Consider the following 22,752-nt stretch of genomic DNA (forward strand, 5'->3'; position numbering starts at 1 on the left):
TATCTCAATTTGCAAGCAAGCCACAGATGTTTAAATTGTTTAATATAAGCGAATAGGGTTTGTTTAACGGTAAGAGTTATTTATTTATCCGCGGCTGGTGGCGAATACATTCCGCACGCGTGGAAATTCTTCTCATTTCATTAAATGCAAATAGGTGTGACAGATGTGGCCTATCTCGGAGCGATTTATTATCACTCCGGCCCGTAGATACATTGTGTGATTTGTTGATGTACGATTTCGATTCAATCCTCTGTCGTTCGTTCGTTAGACGAAAGTTTTTCATCAATTTTACAATTGCTGAATATTTTTCAGTCAAGGGTATCGATTTTAATAAAACAACTTTTTATGGTGTAGTTTATTTTCATATGAAATCAGGTCCTTATTATCAGAAAACATGGACATACGACATTCAGATATGGAGCTCTGTCAAATTTCCAAACTTAAAAAAATAAAACTGAGGTCTTCCGGTCAATTTGGCATCGTAATATTAACGTATAATATGCTCCTTGGTTCATCAAGAATCTCCACAATGACTTAAACATTTCAACACTAACTAAATTTACAAAATACTTCTAGCTATCATTCCATTCAAAGTTAAAGCATCATCAAAACCCTTAATAATTAACCGACTGTCTTCCAGAATAATCCCTGATAACCCCAAATATGTTCAAAACTAACTTTGGCTCTATACAGTGTTCTTTTATTTTATTATTTCCGTTATATATTTAAATGTTATCAAAATAACTTACTATGAATAATTCTAAACATATTTTAATTAAAAAAATTAAAATTAGATTTTTATTTTTTTGTAAAAATTGTTCTAGACAGGTTATACTGTTAGTTTGTGATTTTACGTTATTGAAGTTTTATGTGAACGGAAATCAACCACTTGGGTTGTATATGTATTTATTTATTTTTAGACAAACGTTACTTTTTTTGTGAAATGTTTTAAAACGTTGTTTACTTGTTCCCGCTTGAATTAATTCAAATAAGAAATACATGAAAGCATTTAGAATTTCATCAACATAGTTCGTTGAAAATGATCAAAAGTTCTTTGTTATTACCATATTATAATATGCATAATAAACTTCCAAAATTTCAAAGTTAAATAAAAGGTTTACGTAAGAAGTTGCCAAAAAGTTAACTTAATTTTAACGTAAAAAATGAGCGCCTCTAGTTTATAAATATGAATTTTAATGAATAATATGTAGAACAGTAAAATAATAAAAAGTTTTTATATTAAATCCAATAATAGAAAAATTATAAATACAAAAGCACGTTCATTAGGCTACTTATAGTATCTATGTTAGACTCTTGTCTCTCGTGGGTATGTAATAACTAATTGAAACTTGTTGGTATTTAGTCGGAATTTGTTAGATTACAATTTGAATCGTCAGTGCCAATAAAAAAAACTAAGAAAAAAACTATGGAGATTTTATGAATTTTAAAGCCAACATTCTGTCATATTTAGCATAACATTAAAATCTTAGTAAATAAATATTTAATTTGTTATTATAATTATGAGTTTTTTAAGATCAAAAAATATTATGTAAGTAACGATCAATTAACAACTATTATAATAATGCATATAATAATATATTTATATTTTTATATTGAAATACGTCTCAAATTCTCAATCGGAAACACTTGAATCATGCATTTATACAATACGTGGTGTGTGATTTCTATTGTCTATTACCTTATAGGTTGTGTGGTAGGAAAAATATATTATTTTTAATTCAACACTTCCATCATTCCATGTAAAATTTGAAATATCTTAAGTTTTAATATGCTAAATAATTTAATTACAAAATATTTTTAAATTTTCTTAGCATGTTTCATATTATTTCTAGTTTAATTATTCATCACCAAGATAAAAAAATCATATGTATAAAATATATACAATTATATTTAGATTTTTGGTAGGTACATATTAAGAGTAAATACATTTTATTGAGTTTAAATATCGTTAGAAATACATTAACATTTAAAAAATTCTAACTGCTGTCTTGATAATATAAATGTATTTCTTAAGCATACAAGTAAGTTTAAATCACTAATTAATTTTGTTATATTTTAATTACTTTTTGCTGAAAAATCTGAGTTAAAACAATACAATTATTATTGAAGTTAAAATAAATCAAAACATGATCTCATTTAAACTTTTAAGTTTTTGAGTAAACCATAAACAATTATGCAGTCTGATATCATTAATACTAATTTTCATATTGTTACGTACATATTAGTGGTAGTTATAGAAATAGAAATTGTGCGTTGAGGGAGTTTTAGTATTTTAAGTTTCTTGTGTTTTATAAATACTTAAGGTCATAATTCATAATAAATAATGATAGCTAGGAAAACTTCCTGTAGTAATTACATTAAAATCGTTTGTTTCTAAAATGTATATCAAGATTGTTTACTCATATTATAAATTAATTTTTCATTATAATATGATAGTCAATAAATTATATAATTAAAGTAAATTATATACAATAATTATCACTTTTAAATATATATAAAATAAAAGCTAAAGCAAAATTATAACGACATAGTATTACTAGTGATGAAATAAATTAATAATAATAAAAAAAATTAATTGAAAATATTGGTTTTTTAGTTTTTGTTGTTAATATCGATTTTTAGTATTGATAACATCAATTGTATTTATCTATTGACCATCTTATTAAATTATAAAATTTGATATACATATTTAAATTTACAATAATTTTGTATTCATATAATATTTAAAATTTGTAGAAAATAGCGATTAATAAAAATGTAAGATTAGGTTAGGCTACTCAAACTAACAAAACCTATAAAATGAGATCATACCAGAATAATATTTATATCTTATTATCAGGTATAGGTAGTAAATATGAATAGGTTACTGTCTTGCCTTACTCTATGTAGTCACTTGTAAATAAATTGTACCTAATTTTTTTATTTTATCGTCTAATCGTAGTGCACAACATGTAATATTGTCCTTACCCAAAAATAGTCTGGGTTGAAGCCTGGTATGGTCTTGTGTGTAGCGCCCACTTGGGTCAGATACTGGAAGAAGTTGTCAAGGTCGTCCAGTTCTTTGATGCCTTCGTCTAGTGTGGTCATCACTTTGTTTGCGTGTTCGGCTAGCTCCATACTGTTAGCCTGTGCGTCCCTGGTTTTCAGTTCGCCGAATTTGGTGAACAGCTGGAGAAGTTCTTGGTGTTCTTCAAAAAGCCTGTACAGAAAGAAAGGAAAAATAAATCGGGTTAAGTCACACGATTTGAGCCACGGCGGTTACAAATTCACAGGGTACTGGTGTTTATATGGGAATGATTATTTGTTACAAACGATTGGGCTGCACTGGGAAGACGGAGAAAACTTTTTGCCACTCTAGCCGTTCCAATGTTTTACGTGATATAAATAATTTATTGACGATCGGATATTAAGTATTATATATATTCAGTCGATGTTGTATGCTAAACACGAATGGATAATGCTTTTAGCGATCGTTTTCCTTGTAAATTGTAAATTGTATAAATCGTTGCCCGTTAGACTATCTGTTGAGTGTTGTAAATGCGCACCTGTTGTTAATTTCGTCTGTTGTCACAGTGAGCGTTCGCATCAAACAATAAATTTATAAAACTCTAATTGACCGGGAATTTGTTTGAATTCAACCCATCGTCTACGCTAATTTATTTATTGTTAATTAAAGTTTTATTTTTATAATTTACATCATTACCATATTACTACTTTTGAAAAATATTATAGTACAGTCGTGGACGAGTTTTTCGTTGTTACACAGTACACGATCTGCAATAGCTGATGATAAATATTCATTCGATATCAATATTTATACTATTATAATATCAGTGGACAGGAGTTGCAGAATTTTTTTTTAATTTTTTTATGTTAGTTATAGTGGTTATTCTAATGTTATGCGTTGTACAAATCGATGATATTCAATGTGTTGGTTTTTATTTATTTGTTTAATCTAATATGATTATTACATGAGTACATGACTATAATATTGTTCGTATTCAATAATAGTTGATATTATACACTGCAATACGCCAATACATAATATTATAATATAATGTATACACAATAATTGTTTATTTTCAGTTCTTAGCTGGGTTACTTGTACTTGTGCAATATTTATAAATTATAAGGTTAGTCAAACAAAAATTGAGATTGCATATTCTTTTATCTAAAACCCTACAATTGATTGATTTTCTAAACATTTTGATTTATATATTTAGAATAGATTTAGATAACGGTTTATTAAATGTAATTAATTTAAGTTTAAACTTACAAGGAGAGATACAAATATATTATCTATTTTTAAACTACTCTAATCTAATCTTCATATTAAACCTTTAAATGATCATAATCTATAAACAATTAACTAGAAATCCGATTAAATTGGATTTATGCATAAAATCATAATTTTAAATATATTGAAAAATAGAATCATAGATAAACATTTAAAAATTTAAAGTTGGTTACCGTTTTCATAAATATGTGTTCAGCAAGATAAAAAAAATTATAAATAGGTATGAAAATATAGAATATTATCAATTGTTGTATGTTATATTATTTGTTGATAAAACTACAAATAAAATGTTGATTATTAATAATTTTGGAGTTTGAGTTTTAATTAATTTTTAAATCATTTAAAAAATTAACCACCGTAATATCTTATACTTATAAGTATTGTGAGGATAATATTATATGGAATTATTATTTAATCATATAATTGTGTTTGTTTTAAAATGTACTACCTTTGAAAAAAATACAATTATTAAGTGTTACTTAATATAATTTATTTTTATTACTTAATACTTACATTTTAATAAATATTAAAAACTTATAGGAACTAATAAAAGTTATTAATTTCAGATTATGAGTTCTACTAGCAATGTTTACAATGTTTTTTTTTATTTCTGAACACAAATACTTTTGACTATTTTTGAGCCTAAACGTTGTTCGAAAATCAAATCGTCTTTATTAATAAAGTATTTTTTGGTTTTTTTTTGTGATTTGGGTAACCTATGTTAAGACATTTTACAGTGAACTGCAAAATATATTAGAAATTAAGAAAATTAAACGGCTTAACGTGGGTTTAATAAGTTTCGCTCAGAATTTGTTTTTAGAGAGTTTTATGGTTTTATTTACACGGTTCTCTGTCGTCGATGAGGTAATCGAAGCGAGATGAGTGTTCAGTATCCAATCTGTCAATACCCATTATTCTGTCTAAAATAAAATTCTTTTTTTTAATTTAATGAAATTGATATGAAATAAAACATATTCATAACGAACTATAAATTCTGGTATAGTGGCGCGCAATTCTCGTAATATAATACATTATAGGTATTAATTTAGAATTCGAAATCTGCTCAGTAATGAAAATCAATGAAAAATATTCCAAGATTAAATTTTTTAGATCCATGAATAATTTAAATATTTGTAACTCAAGTTCACCAAGACCAGACAGTGGAGTTAATGAATCTATTGTTATTTAAATTCGTACCAAACGTTGTTTTTGAAGATTGTAACGCAATACAAACGTGACCATAACCATTTAAACTTTAAAGATTTGATATTATTTATAAGCTCGATAAAAAGAAATATGTAAATAAGTTATAATTTACAGATTTACATAAATATCAGTGTTATTCTTGTATGCAAATTATTAAATAAAGTCAGCCGACAAGCCCTTAATCTGTAATATAATGTATAGTTTAAGTTGAAAGATATAATAGTCATAATAATACTCGTAACTATATATTATTGTTGTTTGTCTCATGCAACATGCACGTTGAAAAACATAACAGTATTGTATTTATAGTGCCACAAATAATTTAAGATGAATAGTAGTATGGTTACAGTAATATTGGAGACAAGAAGTAAAATAATTTAACAGTTATAGTTTTTATATACTATAGAATATTACGCAATCCATAAAGTAAACAATAAAGTCAACCTATTACATTCTGAAGTAATATCAGCAGATTATAATAATACAATTTAATGATTTTTAGAAGCCGTTAAACAAAATTAAATAAAAATTACATTTTATCTAATAAGCTTACAAAAAAATTAAACATTACAGGTTATTAAGATTTTTCAAAGTGACTAGTGAGAAATTAAAATTTAATTATACTATATTTTATACTTTATTGTATAATAAAAAAAAATATATTTACTTAATCAAATATAGTATGTAAAAATGTTGATTTAAATAAGACAAAATATAATAAAAATATATTTTCTTAAAGGGTATTTATTGTTTTGATAATGATTTTCATTCGTTTTAAGCTGATTTCTCATACTAATCTATTTATTATCGATAAATACAAACAAGACAAAAAACTAAACAAATTGTGCTTACTTTTTAAAATAAAATTGTTTGAAAAAATACACGTCATAGTTTTTTTTTTTTTTTATACGAGTATGGTACTTAGAAAATTTGCATTGAAGGTAGCTTATTGTTGTTGAACATTTATAAGAAAAGTTATTTTTTAATGAAACATCTATAATTATACAGAAAGTATACAAGTACCTACTCGGAAGTGTATTATAATGATACGACGTTATCACACGTAAAAAAAAAAAAAAACAACCTTTTATTTAGATATGTACAATATACATTGTATGTAATATAATATTCCATATTGTCGAGGGGCGATGTCACGGGAAAGAGAGGAATGACGTGTGCTGAATTATTATCAAACGCAGTGCGATCTGTTGTAATACTACATCATATATAGCCATTGGAATTGATTAAAACAGATATAAATATTATTATTAATAGGTATTTAAAAGTGCGTTATTGTTATCGCCATCTCTGTTCGTGACGTTAGTGACGTATGTGCACGAGTTTACGAATCGATTTCTAGCCATCATAAGTTATGTATATATAAATAGTCCGTTATATTGATTATTTATTCTATGATGCAGGTAAATTATTAATGAACGGTGTGTGACGACGTCGTCGAGCCACGGCGGGTCGGTGGAGTGTTGTAGTCGTGTTTCTCGAGGTACCTATATAACCGACCATCGTTTATTTTTATTTTTTTTTGTCTACAAATGACGATTCACGACAAAACGTCTGGCTGAGTGTTGAATTCGAACGGAATGTCGGGACTCAAGAGTAACGAGAGAAACGGCTACCAAACCGACACGGTGTAGAAAAACGTTTAAAAACTCCTGAGAAATGAAACACTCGCGTGTTCGATTTATTCGGATCAAAAAGATACGTGGGTTTCATAGATACGTGCAACTGTATACTTTAGCAATGTATTTCGCGACAAAGTGTTAGAGGCGAAAGAGTGAGGAGAAAAAATAAAATAATTCCGTAGGTGTCGTCACTTCACTGTTATGGATTTCATATGGAGTGACATATCGTATAGGGGAACACAATAATACGTTTATGACGTAGGTACACCGGTAGTATTATACCGACGCGTTTTCCTTCCGCGACTCGACAACGATTCACATTATTGTCGACGTATATTATAATACGATAATACATATTACTATTATTGTTTTAAATATTATCGTCCATATAAGAGGATCTGCACGGGGGGCTGTAGTGAAAACACGCGTGTTGTATTTGCGACGTTTGTGTAAAACGGTTAGGGTGAAAAAAAAAATGTTCGATATGCGACGTACTATATATAGATGCACGCGGAAACACAAATAATTATGATGGACGATATTAAAACGATACATAAATTTATATTTAATTTATATGACGACATATATTTTTACACTGACCAATCCGCGAAATCGTTCTTAACGAGAATTCAAGTTAAATACTCTCATTAACATAGATACACGTAGAGTGAACGTCGCATTCATTTTTCAGTTTTTCGACAAATTGTTTTAGAAAATATAATACGATGTTATAATATTATAATATAAATTTGATTTTTTTTTTTGTTTACTCACACTTAAATTATAATATAGATAGTCATAGTTATAGGAAGTGACTTGTCTTGTGAGTATATTATTATAATAAAGTACACGATAATTTTGTGTGCGTCCATTGTATTACATATATTTAAATATAATTGAAATGTAATCGTGTATGGGAATAAATTACGTAGTTACATACATTCCACGGAAACCAATTTTACGCCTTACTTTTCTAAAAATGTAAACTTATTATTATTTCTTACGGTGTGCCGATGATTTGTTGGGTATATATATATATATGTTAAAAACATTCGATTTTCAATTTAAAAAATACATTATTTATACCAACAGAAATATTTGATTAGGCGTTGGTGCATAAAATGCAAAATCCATAGTAGTGATGAAATGTTCACGAAAGTATGTCTGTGCCTGCCGACTCGAGTTTGATAAACTGATGTCAAAGAACACACGCTTACATTCCCTATGTTTTATCAAATATTTACTATTTGGTATCCTTTGCATTTTCAGAAAATAAAATATCATCAATAAACATCACTGATTCCGTACCAACGACCGATATGATATTATTTCTCTTCATTTCAATTTATGATGATTGATTTTATTAGGAGGTATCCAATTATAGAGGTGTTACATATTTTGTTTATATAATAAATTACTATCAAAGGTAATGACTTCACTGTACCTATCGTAAAACGTTCATAGTATTTAATTAAATACGTATAATACTAAGTAATACTACGTAAATATTCAGCATACGATTTCGTGATTGGCATACACATCATATTACAATTATGTATATATATAAATATAATAATATAGGTACATTACAATACAATTCAGTAAATCCTATGTATACATTTTTTTTTGATTTTGATTCTTCATCATTTTGAAATAAACATCATCATTTTATGTTTCGAATACATATACGCCTTATTTAACTTGAATTTATTTTGTCTATATCACCGACTAATTATTACAGCGGAGAGGACGATATTTTTACGAGGCAGAAGAGATTTAAAATAATATCTATTGCACAATTATTATAAAATGTGAATATAAATTCGCTTTAACAAACTAAACGGGGTTTTTTTTTTTGTTTTCAAACGACATTTTATCTTTAAAAAATCTGTGTTAGACACCCCAGGTGCTTATTAATATACCACAGTCCACAAGGCTTTATGGCTTAATATGACGTTTTTTGGAGGGATTAAAATATTATAATTTTATAAATTTACTGTAATCCACAAAAAATACTGCAATAATTTTATCAGTTTCTTATCGATTATTTAAATTTGAAAATAACATTATATTCTCAGAATTATATAATATTACGTTTTAATTAAAACTTAACGTCGAAGGATAAAAAAAAAGTGCGCTATATTAGTATGTACCTATTGTTATGTTTGTAAATTAAAATTTTTCAAAAGTTATGCTTTCAGTTTTTTTAAGCAATGCCTACAGTTTTAGTATTTTGTAAAATATTTAATTAAGGAATTAAACGAATTATAAACTATTAAAAATCAAAAAATCAACATTATAATTTTAAATAATTAACTCATTGGTCAAAAGACATAATTAAATGATTTTAAAATGTTTATAATTATAATTTAATATTTTTCATAGTGTTCCGTTTGATGTGTTAACTCAAGGTATTTTTATGTTAAAAAAATGTAAATGTAATATTATAAGCTTCTCATATAACAAAATGTTCGACATTTAATCAATGTAAATAAACTAAAGGTTTATTTACTTTGAATATATATTATATTCGTATACATGTACAACATAAAGAACTTTTTTGTGGTTTTTCGCTAATATTAATTTATATATTAGTACCCCGTGTCCCATTTATTCAAAAGTTTGTATAGTTAGATATAATTTAAATTATTTAAAAATTAATAAATCATTTTTAAAACAGTTGTGTGTAATTAATTTGACAAATCAATACATTCGGTGTAAGTAATTTATTATTAATTCCTATTTATTTATTGTGTATAAAATACAAGTTTTATTTAACACTAAAGTTCAGAGATAAAATAATATTATTTTACATTAATCTAAGTCTTAGTTCAAAATTGAATTTAAAAATATTTAACAATATTAAATATATTTAAGGTTATCTCGGATAAATATTATTATTCTGTGATGATATTTTTACAAAATAATAGGTAACCTACTAACAAACTTAGTTTGTACCGTATGGTCGTTTGGGACATGTCTGTCTGTGTTAATTATAACTATAGATTATCATCGATATTATTATTATAATTCCATTTTTTTTATATATACAACACTCGCGTAATATTAATCTTTCTACGAGAATACAATATAATATACACGATACGTATTTCAAAATTTTAAGTCGTATAAAAACACTTGAACATCCTCTTTATTATATACAGTCGTAATATACGCAAGTAGTAAAAAATCAATAATATTTTTATGCTTATAGTTGTACACTTAATGTATGATTTATGTTTCCACCATAAAGGATTTTTTTATTTTAATAACTATAATATAATTGTCGTTCCAGCTATATTCTGTAGAAAATCAACATTAGTTTGGTATTTATATTTTCTTCGACGTTTTTTTTTTTTATTATTATTATTGATTTATATTTCAAATGGTGACACGGAAATGCAGTATTTGATTTATTGAATTCGATGTAAATTGATAGCCCCCACACAGAATACGGCGTTAAAAAAAATAGGCATCGGAGTATGAATTTTCAAATAAATATTAAAATATTACATTATGTTCAACATTTCGTATGCGGCGTGTGCGTGATAGGTATAATTTAGTCCTCTTGCTATTCACGTCATTTTGCGATATAACGGGATTTAGACGAAATGGCATTACAGCGCACGAGTATTTTAAGCAATACAAAAAAAAAAAAAAAAAAAGTAAAGAACAAAAAAAAGAATTTAAACTAAAAATGATACTAATTAGGTAACTTAATTAGGTGTATATAAAATGTAGTATAATAAGGAATAGGAATATTTCGTTGTACAGTATATAATAATATGTACCTATTATATCCATAAGAACACAATTAAATAATTATTAAAAAATGACTCAAAATATTCATTTTTATTTCACTAGTTTTGAATGTAAATTAGTTACAAAAGTTTAATTAAAGTTTATTTTAATCTCTTTAAATTTTTAAAATAAGCATCAATTGTAACTAATTAATAAATGTAAATGGTTAGGCTAAGTCCAATGAAAAAGAACCATCCATTAACATTATTTTATGATTTTTATATTTTATGTACATCTCTAGAAAAATGTTAGAACTTCTTAGCATAATATTATCATACGTTTTTAATATTTAAGGTTACAAATTATCAGAAAATTATAGTAAATCATAATTTTATTGTTGTGAAATTTTTTATACTATACAGTATATTGAAAAAATACAAATCCTAATATTATAACAGAATTAAACCGATAAGAAGTTATTTAAAATTAATATTGTAAATAACTTAATAAAAATTGTTCACATGAGCAAATCATTTGGCCTTAAGCTGACTTTATTTTTAGTAAATTAGTTTTAAATCAAAATGTACGAATATTTAAATATATATTTTATTATTTAAATTTCAAACTGTTTTATCATATTTTTTGTGCGTTGAAAGTGATTTTTAAATTTATACTTTTAATATATACTAATTGCGAATTATTGATCCATAAATATAATATAATTTATACTAAGTTGTATATTTTAATTAGTAATGACAATTAGGCAGGTACGAATATGAATATATATTAACGCTCAGTTTTAAATAAAAAACTATTTCCTAAATTATTTCAATGTATATATTTTTTATAAATCGTTGTACTTAGTATCTATATTCATCTACCATAACTTTGTTGGTGTCACACGACTCCTATATACTATAGAAATTTATTATCCTTCAATTTATCTTAATGGTATCATTTAAATTGTAATTTTATTTTTCGTTTGGAAATTGTTAAGTATTGATTAAAAAATATAACTTTTAAATTTATATTATTTACTAAGTTTTAAAGTTATTACTCATTATATTTTATATTTTATTATATTCAGTCATTTTTTTTTTTTGTAATTATAATGATAGTTTTTTAATTTTTTTTTATCTTCCTTAATAATTATTCAAGTAAGTATAAGGTTATCTACATTAAAATAAATCTCATTGGAACTTATTATTGTATTTTTTGTTATATTATTATTATTATTATTATTATATTGCAATGGTCTTATCCGAAGCAGCCCTAGGGATCTATCGTATGAGTTGCGTGTTCAAATGGCGTGCCGAACGTGCAACGGTACATATATGCCGTCAGTAGATCTTTTTGTATTCCCAAGGGTGAAATAAGAATATTGAATGGATACCTATGTAATCATCAAACAGTATCGATGTAAAATATGTTTTCGTTCGTGAATGTTAAGGCTCACATATACTTGAAAAAATCACCTTTCTAATTCATAAAACGACATACAGAATAACTATAGATGGTTATTTGATTTAAATTTATGTGTAGATATATATATTAGCACAATATATCACGATATATAAGTACTCGCATTTAAAAATAATTGAACACAATAATTATAATTTTATAATTTAATATTTAGTAATAAAATACACAGAAAAGAGCTAAAAATAAAAAAACTCGATAACTTATTATGAGTAATCAATCATTTAAATTACTTATTCTTCAAACTTATATAATATTGAAAAAACTGTAAAGAAGTTTTATGAGCTGCTACAAGGATATTTTGACGTTTTAAAGCAGTAATAAATCATTACATTCCAAATACAATTCTTAATGTATCTTCGTTAACCCATAAATTATCAACATTTTATATTAAAAAACAATATTTTTACATTTCTTCACCTTTTTGTATCAATTTTTACAGTTTAATTGAAAGCTAAGTACATAAAAATTTGAATGATTATTAAGTATATTATATTATGTATGCAAATATTAATATAGATATTAAAAGGTTTATATAAATATATGACTTGATGAACTTGAATAATACACCCCAAGCAAATGTTAGCGATATACAACGATAAAACACACACACATACAACTATAAAAAGCTTCCTTAATCTGATACATATATATAAAAAATAATTTAATGTATTTTAAAAGAAATTATTGTTCATGAAATGTATTTGCTTATTTATAAGTAAAAATTCATATTAATAATAATAACTAATGCGTAATAATGTTAAGAACATTTTTCATATTAAAACTTAATAAAATATAATTCGAAATTGAAAATATTAAAGATTTTGGAAATATTTAATTTATATGTTTATGTAATATCATGGTAAAATTAAAGTATGTTATATATTTTTTTGAATATAAACAACTTTATAATATAATAAAGTTATACACTTATACCTACGTATAACGTTAGAAACAAATGTGTTACAAGAGCCTATTTTTATAAGTTTTAAAAGTTTTTAAATTTATTGGAAAAAAAAACATTATTGGTTACATAAAGTACGCAGAAAATATGTTTATCTAACAAATTCAAAATGACAAGAGAATGAGTTAAGCCACGTAAAACGTCGATGGGTCTTATAAACATCGATTGGTTAAATAAATTAAATTGGCAGCGTTCACTAAGCCCGCAAGCTGCAATATAATCATCCTCAGAATATTCCATCTCTAGTACGAGACCTCATAAACCTTTTGAATAAAATACGATGATGTAATAATTAATTTCTGATCTTATAAAATTATCTAAAATTGATAAGGTTTCGATAAAATGTACTACCAATTGAATAAATTAAAAAAAAAAAGTTGTTAACAGAAAATATCGCAAAATGGTAACTTCAGAAAAATAGACCCTAACGTAAAAAGTATGATTAGTAGTTCATTATTTGTACAAATCAAAAGTTGATTATAAATTTTGCGTTTTATAATAGCACATTAAAAAAAAATAAAATAAACACTGGAATCACAAAAGGCGTTTCATTAGTTTTTGTTTCATCGTGTTAGATATCGTGTGTTTCTTATGATATTTATATTTTTTTTAAATTCGTGGTCCAGCAAACAAAGATATATAATAGTATTAATAAAATATAAAATAAAATAAAACGTCAAAAGATAACTTATACACAGTTCTCACTTCGTTATAAATCTAAGATTACACTAATCACAGTTATTTTTACAAAGACCTATCTGAAAAAAATCGAATGATCATTTTGTTTGTTTTTAAATTTCACCTAACTATTTGGAATGCATTATTTTTTGTTTTATAATAATTTTTCATATGAGCTGTTTAAATTGTTATTAAGTTATTTGAAATTTTTTTTTTGAATAGGATGATCGAAAAGTTTAATCACAGATTATTTTTGTAGAAACTAATTATTATACAGATGTTTCTTTAAATGTGCGATATCTTGAATTATTCAATATAATAAAAATACTATTAATTACAGATAATATTTTTTACGATATTTCACTTATTATTGTTTTAATTTTTCACTAAGTTACACTTCGATGTTCTTTTTTTTTGTTTCGATGATTTATTATTAAGTACCTAAGTATTTATTTTGATTAGTTAAAATTTTATAATATCAAAAATTAACATCTAATAAATGAAAATTTAATATTGAATTAAAAATCAACAATTATTTTAATAACAATATTACGTTTTTATAGATGTTTGTATTTGTTTTCGGATTATTAAAAAAAGACTGAGATTTTTCAATTTCAACTTCCCGAAAGTATAAGCTATGTATAGTTTTTTTTGTCAGAAACTTTCCTTTAAGTTGATCATTAATGAATTTATTCTAATAAAAGGTGTCTTTAAAGACAAAAAAAATATATAAATATAAATAATCAAATAGTTGTAAAATTAATACGATAATATAAAAATCAAATAATAATATTCTTTTTTATGTTCTATAATAATATTTATCATGGGTTTTTACTTTTATTATATATTTTAATAAATTGGCTTTTTTCGTTTAAATGTTTAGATTCGTTTTAATTGAAGGACAATATAAATCTCTATAATTAATTTTGACGATGTTTTATTTTATTTTTTTGTACAATTTACATTTATATTTCCGCAATCATTCAAATCATATAACTTTATTTTTAACCCTACGAAACAAATACAATATAACGAAAATCAATTATAAACTTTATACAATATATATTATACTATATAATATTATATATAGTATACGCACAATATGTATAATATATATATATATGCAATGTTGTATATTATGTAAACTATATGAAGTAGTTTTAGTATTATTATCAAACTTTATACTAAATTCTTTAAAATATATGAATTGGTAAGTTCATTATAATACAATTATTTAATTAATATTATTTTTTAATACTATTTACAGCTTCACAAAGTTGAGTATTACAATGGGAGTTTTTACAAAGGTTTTTCTCTTTTTCAGTTCATCCCGATATTAGTATTTATTAACTATATAATCAAGTGCTGTGTGATGTGTCCAACTCATAAACTATTAATTTAATATTAAAGTCAGAATTAAATATGTTCTGTGTATATAGTTTGTTGGGAACACGGTTTAATTTGTTTAATTATTTTATTGTTGATGTTAATTGAGAATAAATAAAACGTAGTGTATTATGTATTAAAATTTGATTATAACTGGATGTTGTGTATTTATGTATTTAAAAAAGTGCAGTTTTCTTAAGTATGCACTTTACTTAATCAATGGTAATATATGTATGCTTAATCGCTTTACGTAAAAAATTGTTACCTCCTATGAATAAGTCTATTTATTTTCAATGTATTGCCTAAAATTTTAAAGAATTATTAATTTTTTGTTATTAGTCGTTTCTTATTTAAAATAATAACATAAATAGTTAATTTTTATTAAACTAAGATTATTCATTTATAATCAAGAAATGAAAAGAACATTAAGTTCTGTAATCTTAAACAACTATACATTTGTTTATTTACTAAACTGTATATTTATATAATGTACGTTTTTGTAATATAATAAATGATAATATTATATTATGAACTATACGAAACTTAATTACAAATTTTTAATTTTTTTTTTTAAATTATAAAATGTAATTTACTATAATAAACTTAATGTAACACTGCTGCGTTTGTAAAGCATCTGGTTTTATGCCTGTTATTTGCTTATTGTACACAAAAAAAAAATAAAAATAATGGGTTTATTCGTACAATGTTCGATCATACGCATTATGTCGTATAGCTACGTCATGTAACGCTCACGCACAAGTGGTTTATATACAATATACATACAGAACTTGCGCGACTACAAAAAATGTGTTCGCTATAACCACATATTCGAGTCGGTACAAATAATGGTACGTGTGAAAACCCTGGTTGATTTTAAGGGTACGAAACACTCGAAAAGTGTAATTTGAAAACAGCGAGGCCAACATATAAAGGTGAATGCTGAGAAAGAGATATTATGCTCAGCTGGGACTGCCTATATGTAACACCCGCTTATTTATTTTACGCATAATAAACACGAGAATACGTTTGATTCGCAATGTATTATTAATTGAATTTCAACATTTCGAGTTTAATTACATCCATAGGTATTGAAAAACGAAATGCGATTACGTATTTTAAATCTAATATTGTAAAGTATAAATTTGCGGGAGCGAATCATAATCATAAACCATAATAATGATATAAATTTATCAATTTAATATATTTGATTAAACAATAGGCGTAACCAATAAAAAAATAATACAAATAACATGTACTAGAAAAGTTCACGAAAATAATTGGAAATCGTGAAAATTAAAATTAATTTATCGAAAATAAATATATTTCACTTGTTTTAATGTTGGAACTTAACAGGTGTGGGTCATTATTAGTTGCGTGATTAATTTTTAGTTAAAAACGGTCTTTTAAAGAGACGAGCGCATTAGGTATGGAAATACAATTTGACGTTGTTAAGAATAATTGATTAATAAGTATTCTCGTATAAATAATATGCAACCGTGTTTGAGTGGCTTAAAATAATATTATCATTACAGTGTACGGACAACATCGAATCTTGCGATCTCGATCTACAATATGTACATTTATGTAGCAGTAGCACTCGCATTGCGAAGAAAAATAATATTCTTTTGTCGAAGTCGAGCCACAATCACTTCAAATTCTATAACTATACAATATGTTTAACCTTTGGCTGAATGGTATTAAATTGGTACCTAAAAACTATATACGAAGATACTGCGGGTTGTGTTATAGCTTGGTTGTCTGCACTGCGAAACAATAAATTTTAAATTTATAAACTTTGGCACAATAATTATAACAACTGAACACATATTATGTAATTAATCTAGTAAATTAAAAAAAAAACATAGAGAAAAATTGTTCAATATAATTCATCTTATTATTACAGAAAGTTTAGGCCCAAATTTGAAGAATTTAAATTATACTATTAAGTTTAATAAAAAAAAATCCAAATACTTAATGAATTAGAGATATGTAATAATATATTATAAAAATTGCTAATCGTATGTTGTTAATGTGTGAATACATACTTTAGTGTTAAATCTGTTCTGTTGGTTGTGAATCTCGGAAAAAATACCCACAAAAAAATATTGAGCTTTACATTTTATTTAAACCAACAATACAACTGAGAGATGGGATCATAGATTCTCCAATCTAATATGTCATAACCATCCATCTATCTGGACTTTGATAAAAAAAAAAAGACAAGAAATTGCTGTAGATAATATCAAAATAAAGCAGTACAAAGACTGACAGTAAAACATCAAACTACATTAAAACGGCTATGGATATACTACAACGAAGGTAAAAGAACAATCGAACATTTCTTAGAGGCTATTTCATTTAATAGATATACAGATTATTCGATTAACTTTATGTGTATACTTTAATTATTACATTTTTTATTATTTTATCATCGAACTATCGAACTATTGAAAATTGACTGACGACTGACGAGCAACAAATTGCGTATCACGATTGTTATTATTACTATTATTATTATTATTGTTATGACTATGATTATTATCTGTTATCTATGTTATTATGTATGAGTTGTTATTATTGTATTACAGTACCTATAATCAACTAGATATTAAATAGAAAAATTATATGGCACTCGCGTGGACTTTTATTTCCGTGGATTTTTTTCCGGGTTGTGTTTATTTTTTTTACCGCCTACCGTTGATTAGGTTCTTCTCATTACAATATAATGCTCACGTCGCCAAAGTTCTAAGAAAATGTCGAATAATATATTATATCGTGTTAATGGCATAGTTTTCTACCCCGAATTATTCATGACCCGTAAAAAAAATAAATAAATAATACATTTTTAAACAGGATTTCGTTTTCACAATATTATTAGTTTGAAAATTTTTCAAAACGTTTTATGGTTTAATAATAATAATAATAATAAATCAAATCAATAGATTGTCAAGTAAACTAAATTATGAAAAACGAGATTCGTGTAAACGAAAGCTATATATTGTTAAAATATATTTTTGACCTCTAAATGACGGAACGAGTCTGTTAAGTATAGTCCGAGTATCCATTTCACGAAATGTTATCCGTATTGTGTGATTACGCAAAGTGAAGAGAAACTGTGTTTGAAAAATATAGTTCGATTTCGCGAAATGGGAAATAACACGATATGGACGCGACATAATATTGTGTACACCAAGGCAGGTATTCACCGCCATAATAGAACAAAGCGAAATAAAATATAGTTTACTCTCGCTCGATTATGTCGAGCAAAACACAGATCTATATAATAGAAATAGATTATTATCGCGAGTTTGTGGATACTCGTACTGTAGGTAAGACTACCTACATTACCCGTATATTGTACAGTAAGAACGAACGTTTTTCGTAAAATTAATTTAATGGGATTCGTGACCGTAATATTATCTACGTGAAAATGCTAATTTTCATATAATCGTTGGAAATAATAATAATAATAATAATGAAATATTCATATGGCGAAAAAAAAAAAAAGGTGACAGTAATGAATTATTTAAACATTACCGCAAACAAACGGTTAGGGTCCATCAAAATCCATTACATAAGAACATAAGACCTCCACAATGGACGTGTAAATCCGCCATGTATATTTCATGCACCTCGCGCGTCAACCCCAAATCGGGGAATTATTCATGATTCTTAAAGACGGGGCCGCCGTGATATGATTGCTGCACCGCGGCGGTACGGGCGGTATACCGTCGTACGTGCACGCTATATTACGATCGTTTAAATATTTTCGTCCCCGATGCGGCGCGATATCGGCAATGTTATACGGATACGTGTGATTATTATATATTATTACGTGTGCCGAACGGTGCTGCGGGTATATAAAATCTACTACTGTACGTCATAAAATAATGATGTATACAGCAGGAGGAGGTATACATTTCTGGTTACGAAAACGTGTATTTGTTACGGAATTTCATTGCAGGGACGGATAAACGTTCGCCGCAAGTACATAATAATAATACAATATATACCAATTGTAAATGGCGATTCTCGTCCGATTTTACCGCATAGAGCGGCGCGTAAAATATTTAATAAAAAACAATAATATTGTACAGAGCGCGTGCGTGATGGGAGGAGGTATTATACGCAACATATTTTAATAGTAGCCCCCCTCCCCCCCCCGGCGTAAAATTGCCGATTCCGCCGTAGATATTTTAATTATTTGACGTAGGTTCGTTTTGTTAATGCGGTAGGATGATGTATTTAATATCAATCATAGCCGTCACTCGCCGAAATATACGTCCATACGAATTTCTCGACTAAGTAAGTAGCTCGTTTGACTGCAGTGTTATTCTAATGTAAATAATTAATGCCATTGTTGTTATTCCTGCGCGCAGTATACAGCACCGTAAAAACCAAAGTCACAGTTGACATGATTTTTTTTCGGAGGAGGTCAAATAATTATGCGTACTACAGGTACCAACTGATAGGGAACTTAATCTCCCAACCTATGTGACGCACTCCGAGCCATCTGTCGTCGAACAGATTGCATCCATTTACAGAATTATACATAGTATATAATGACTATATTTAAACCTTTAATTAAATATCTATAACACGCCTGCCTTTTTTCGACAGCTGGTATAGTTACGGGGGAAGACAAAATCAGTTTATATTGAGTTGTTTTTCACAGAACTCTGGTTTAAACAAAACAAAGGCTTATAAAAACGTACGGAAGAAAGTTTCATGTTCAACGTCCCCTCCCCCCTACCCGTATATGCACGTGATATTATTTTATTATTATTACTTATACTATAATATATTATGTTTACGCGCGATTATCGTTATTTTTGTTCATGTTTTTAGCTAAAGAAAACAATAAGTAAAGTATAATAATTACATTTTAAAATTGTTGCGAAATACAAAATTTTATAAATTTTTGTTAAACTTATTTAAACCGTAAATCGAATCAAAGGTTATGTTTCTACTTATATTGTCCAAAAGTTTAATGATCGAAAAATAATGATTTTTTTTTTTTTGCCTTGAAGAAACATTCATATGTGACAGTAAATTATAAAATAAAAATTTATTCGTGAAAATGGCTTTGTGCCAGTTTTGTTTTCAAGTTGAATATTATTGTACACCATCTGCAGCCAATTTAAAAAATAAAAATGCAAGTAAAAAATATTCAGTGTTATTTATGAAATTGTATTGTCAAAAACAAAGGTGATATTATACATGTATGTATACGAGTAATTACAATTACTATAAACTGTGAATCACACGAAAAAGTCTTGGATAAAATAAGAATATAAAAAATATTAATTAATTTTGTTGAACTGTGTTGTGATCAAACAGATTTGTAACATGTACACTTTTTTAAATGTCTCTTAGCAAAGTACAGTTATAAGTTAGGAAATTAATGGCCCGGTAACACGTTCTCCGAGTATACAGAAAATATAGTTTCACGGACTTCCATCATAGTTATCATAATAATATAATCAAAGCAACTTACTTACTCTCAACTATTGTTGTTGAAAACAAACCCCCACCACTTTCCTCGTAGCTTTCTCGATGTAAGTCGTGCCGGTATTGCAGCAGTTATATTTGTACAGAGGTTGTGCGCACACCCCTCAATACTGAAATGCATTAAAGTTCACCCGACCGAGGGTTGTACTAAACCACGTGAATCACCAGCAAATTGCGCCCCGCGTATACTCTTAGTGCTCGTCCAGCCAATCACAAATTATTGTTGTATTCGCTACAAAAACCTATTTTCCGTGAGTTCAATCAACGATAATAACTATTATTTCGACATTGAAACGCACTATGGCCACGCACACTTATGACGCAGTCACGGACGACGTCGACAAATGACTATTAAATTTCCGCAAGATCGATTCGATTCATTTTGAATTGTATTTAAAACTGACATATAGCCATTAACGGTTGACAATTCTTCTGAATTCCACTTCAAACGTCACCCTACTATAATTTGTTCATATTCCTATTTTCTTTTAAATATTGTTTGTGCTAAATTTGTTAGTTTTTAAAATTTTTAAGCTAAATAGTATATTTTACAAAAGCTCTAAATTATTATGTGTTTAAAAAAACGATAATGTCATAATAAAGCTAAAAGTTATACGAGTAATATAATCGGATAAAATGAATAAAAAAAGACTATCACATAAAAACCAGAAAATAAGTAGGTCAACGCCAATACGTATTAAAAAATTAAAAACATTTGCAAACAATATTCTGTATTAATAATAGGTATTTTGTATAGTTCGCATATTTTTGTAAGTTGTTTGTTCATACATTTTATTATTATATTGTTTAAAATAAATAAAACTCTAACCATGGGCATATTGCAGTTATATATATATATATATAAAAAAAAAACTCTAACAACTCTCGACGAAGATTTTTTTATGCATAACATTTAATATAAATGTACGAAATATTAAGTTAAGATTACGACATTGGTTCTGGTGGCCGAAAGAAGATAAAATAATATCATATGTAACAAAAATGAACACAATATGAATTATTGTATGACTAGTATTATTATAGCAATATATAAATACTACTATACGTCGAATCATCGAATGTTTCGTACTTTGAAATCAATTTCGAAACGACTTTATAAAGTTACAAAACAAATTTTAAAATTCAAATGTATTTGATATCTATTCGAAAACGAAGCGAATATATATGAAAACATAAAAGTTACACACTTTTATGGAGTATGAGTTCAATAATACTATAATAGCGTACGTCGAAGAATGACTCATTTTTTTTATATATATAATGAATACTACTGAAAACGATGAAAATTAATTAAAAAACCCAATTGATTTAATAAAAAAAAAAGTTTTTTTTGTTTACAAAAATATTATATTTTTCTGTTTTTTTTGTTATCACACAACTTTTGTGTGCATTGAAATAATTGTAAATTTCGTAATACTTATATTTATACTTTTAAGTTTCGAGAATTTATTATAATAGTAATTGAAACGTGCAAAGAATTGTATGCACTTGCGTATAAGTTCTAAGAGAAACTCAAACTTAATGATGCCACAGAAATAACACGTACTGCATTTTTCAACATGGCTAATCCAATATAATGGTATTGAAACACAATTTAAAAAATTACAATTCTCCTCCACACGTTCGTCCAATATACCATAATAACTGACGAACATCCGTTTATTCATTATAGTTATTATTATTTTATATCGTGAAACTTCGAACACGTATAGGTAGTTTGACACGTCTAGTTAAAATTTAAATCATCAACCAAACAAAACGCATTCGCCACATTGACTACGGTTTGCTTATTAAATATTATTAATCAT

At 26.2% G+C, this 22,752-nt stretch overlaps 1 protein-coding gene across 1 annotated transcript in view; it reads right to left on the reverse strand.

Moving 5' to 3' along the window:
• LOC113548592 (neuroglobin-like) overlaps positions 1–22,752 on the reverse strand; it is a 34,896-nt gene that overhangs the window by 8,197 nt on the left and 3,947 nt on the right. Inside the window, exon 2 of the mRNA XM_026949546.1 lies at positions 2,989–3,220. Coding sequence (XP_026805347.1) covers positions 2,989–3,220 — 232 coding nt within the window. The remainder of the gene's footprint in view (positions 1–2,988; positions 3,221–22,752) is intronic.

This window comes from Rhopalosiphum maidis, chromosome 1 (genome assembly GCF_003676215.2).
Source record: "Rhopalosiphum maidis isolate BTI-1 chromosome 1, ASM367621v3, whole genome shotgun sequence".
NCBI classification, from domain to species: Eukaryota; Metazoa; Arthropoda; class Insecta; order Hemiptera; family Aphididae; genus Rhopalosiphum; species Rhopalosiphum maidis.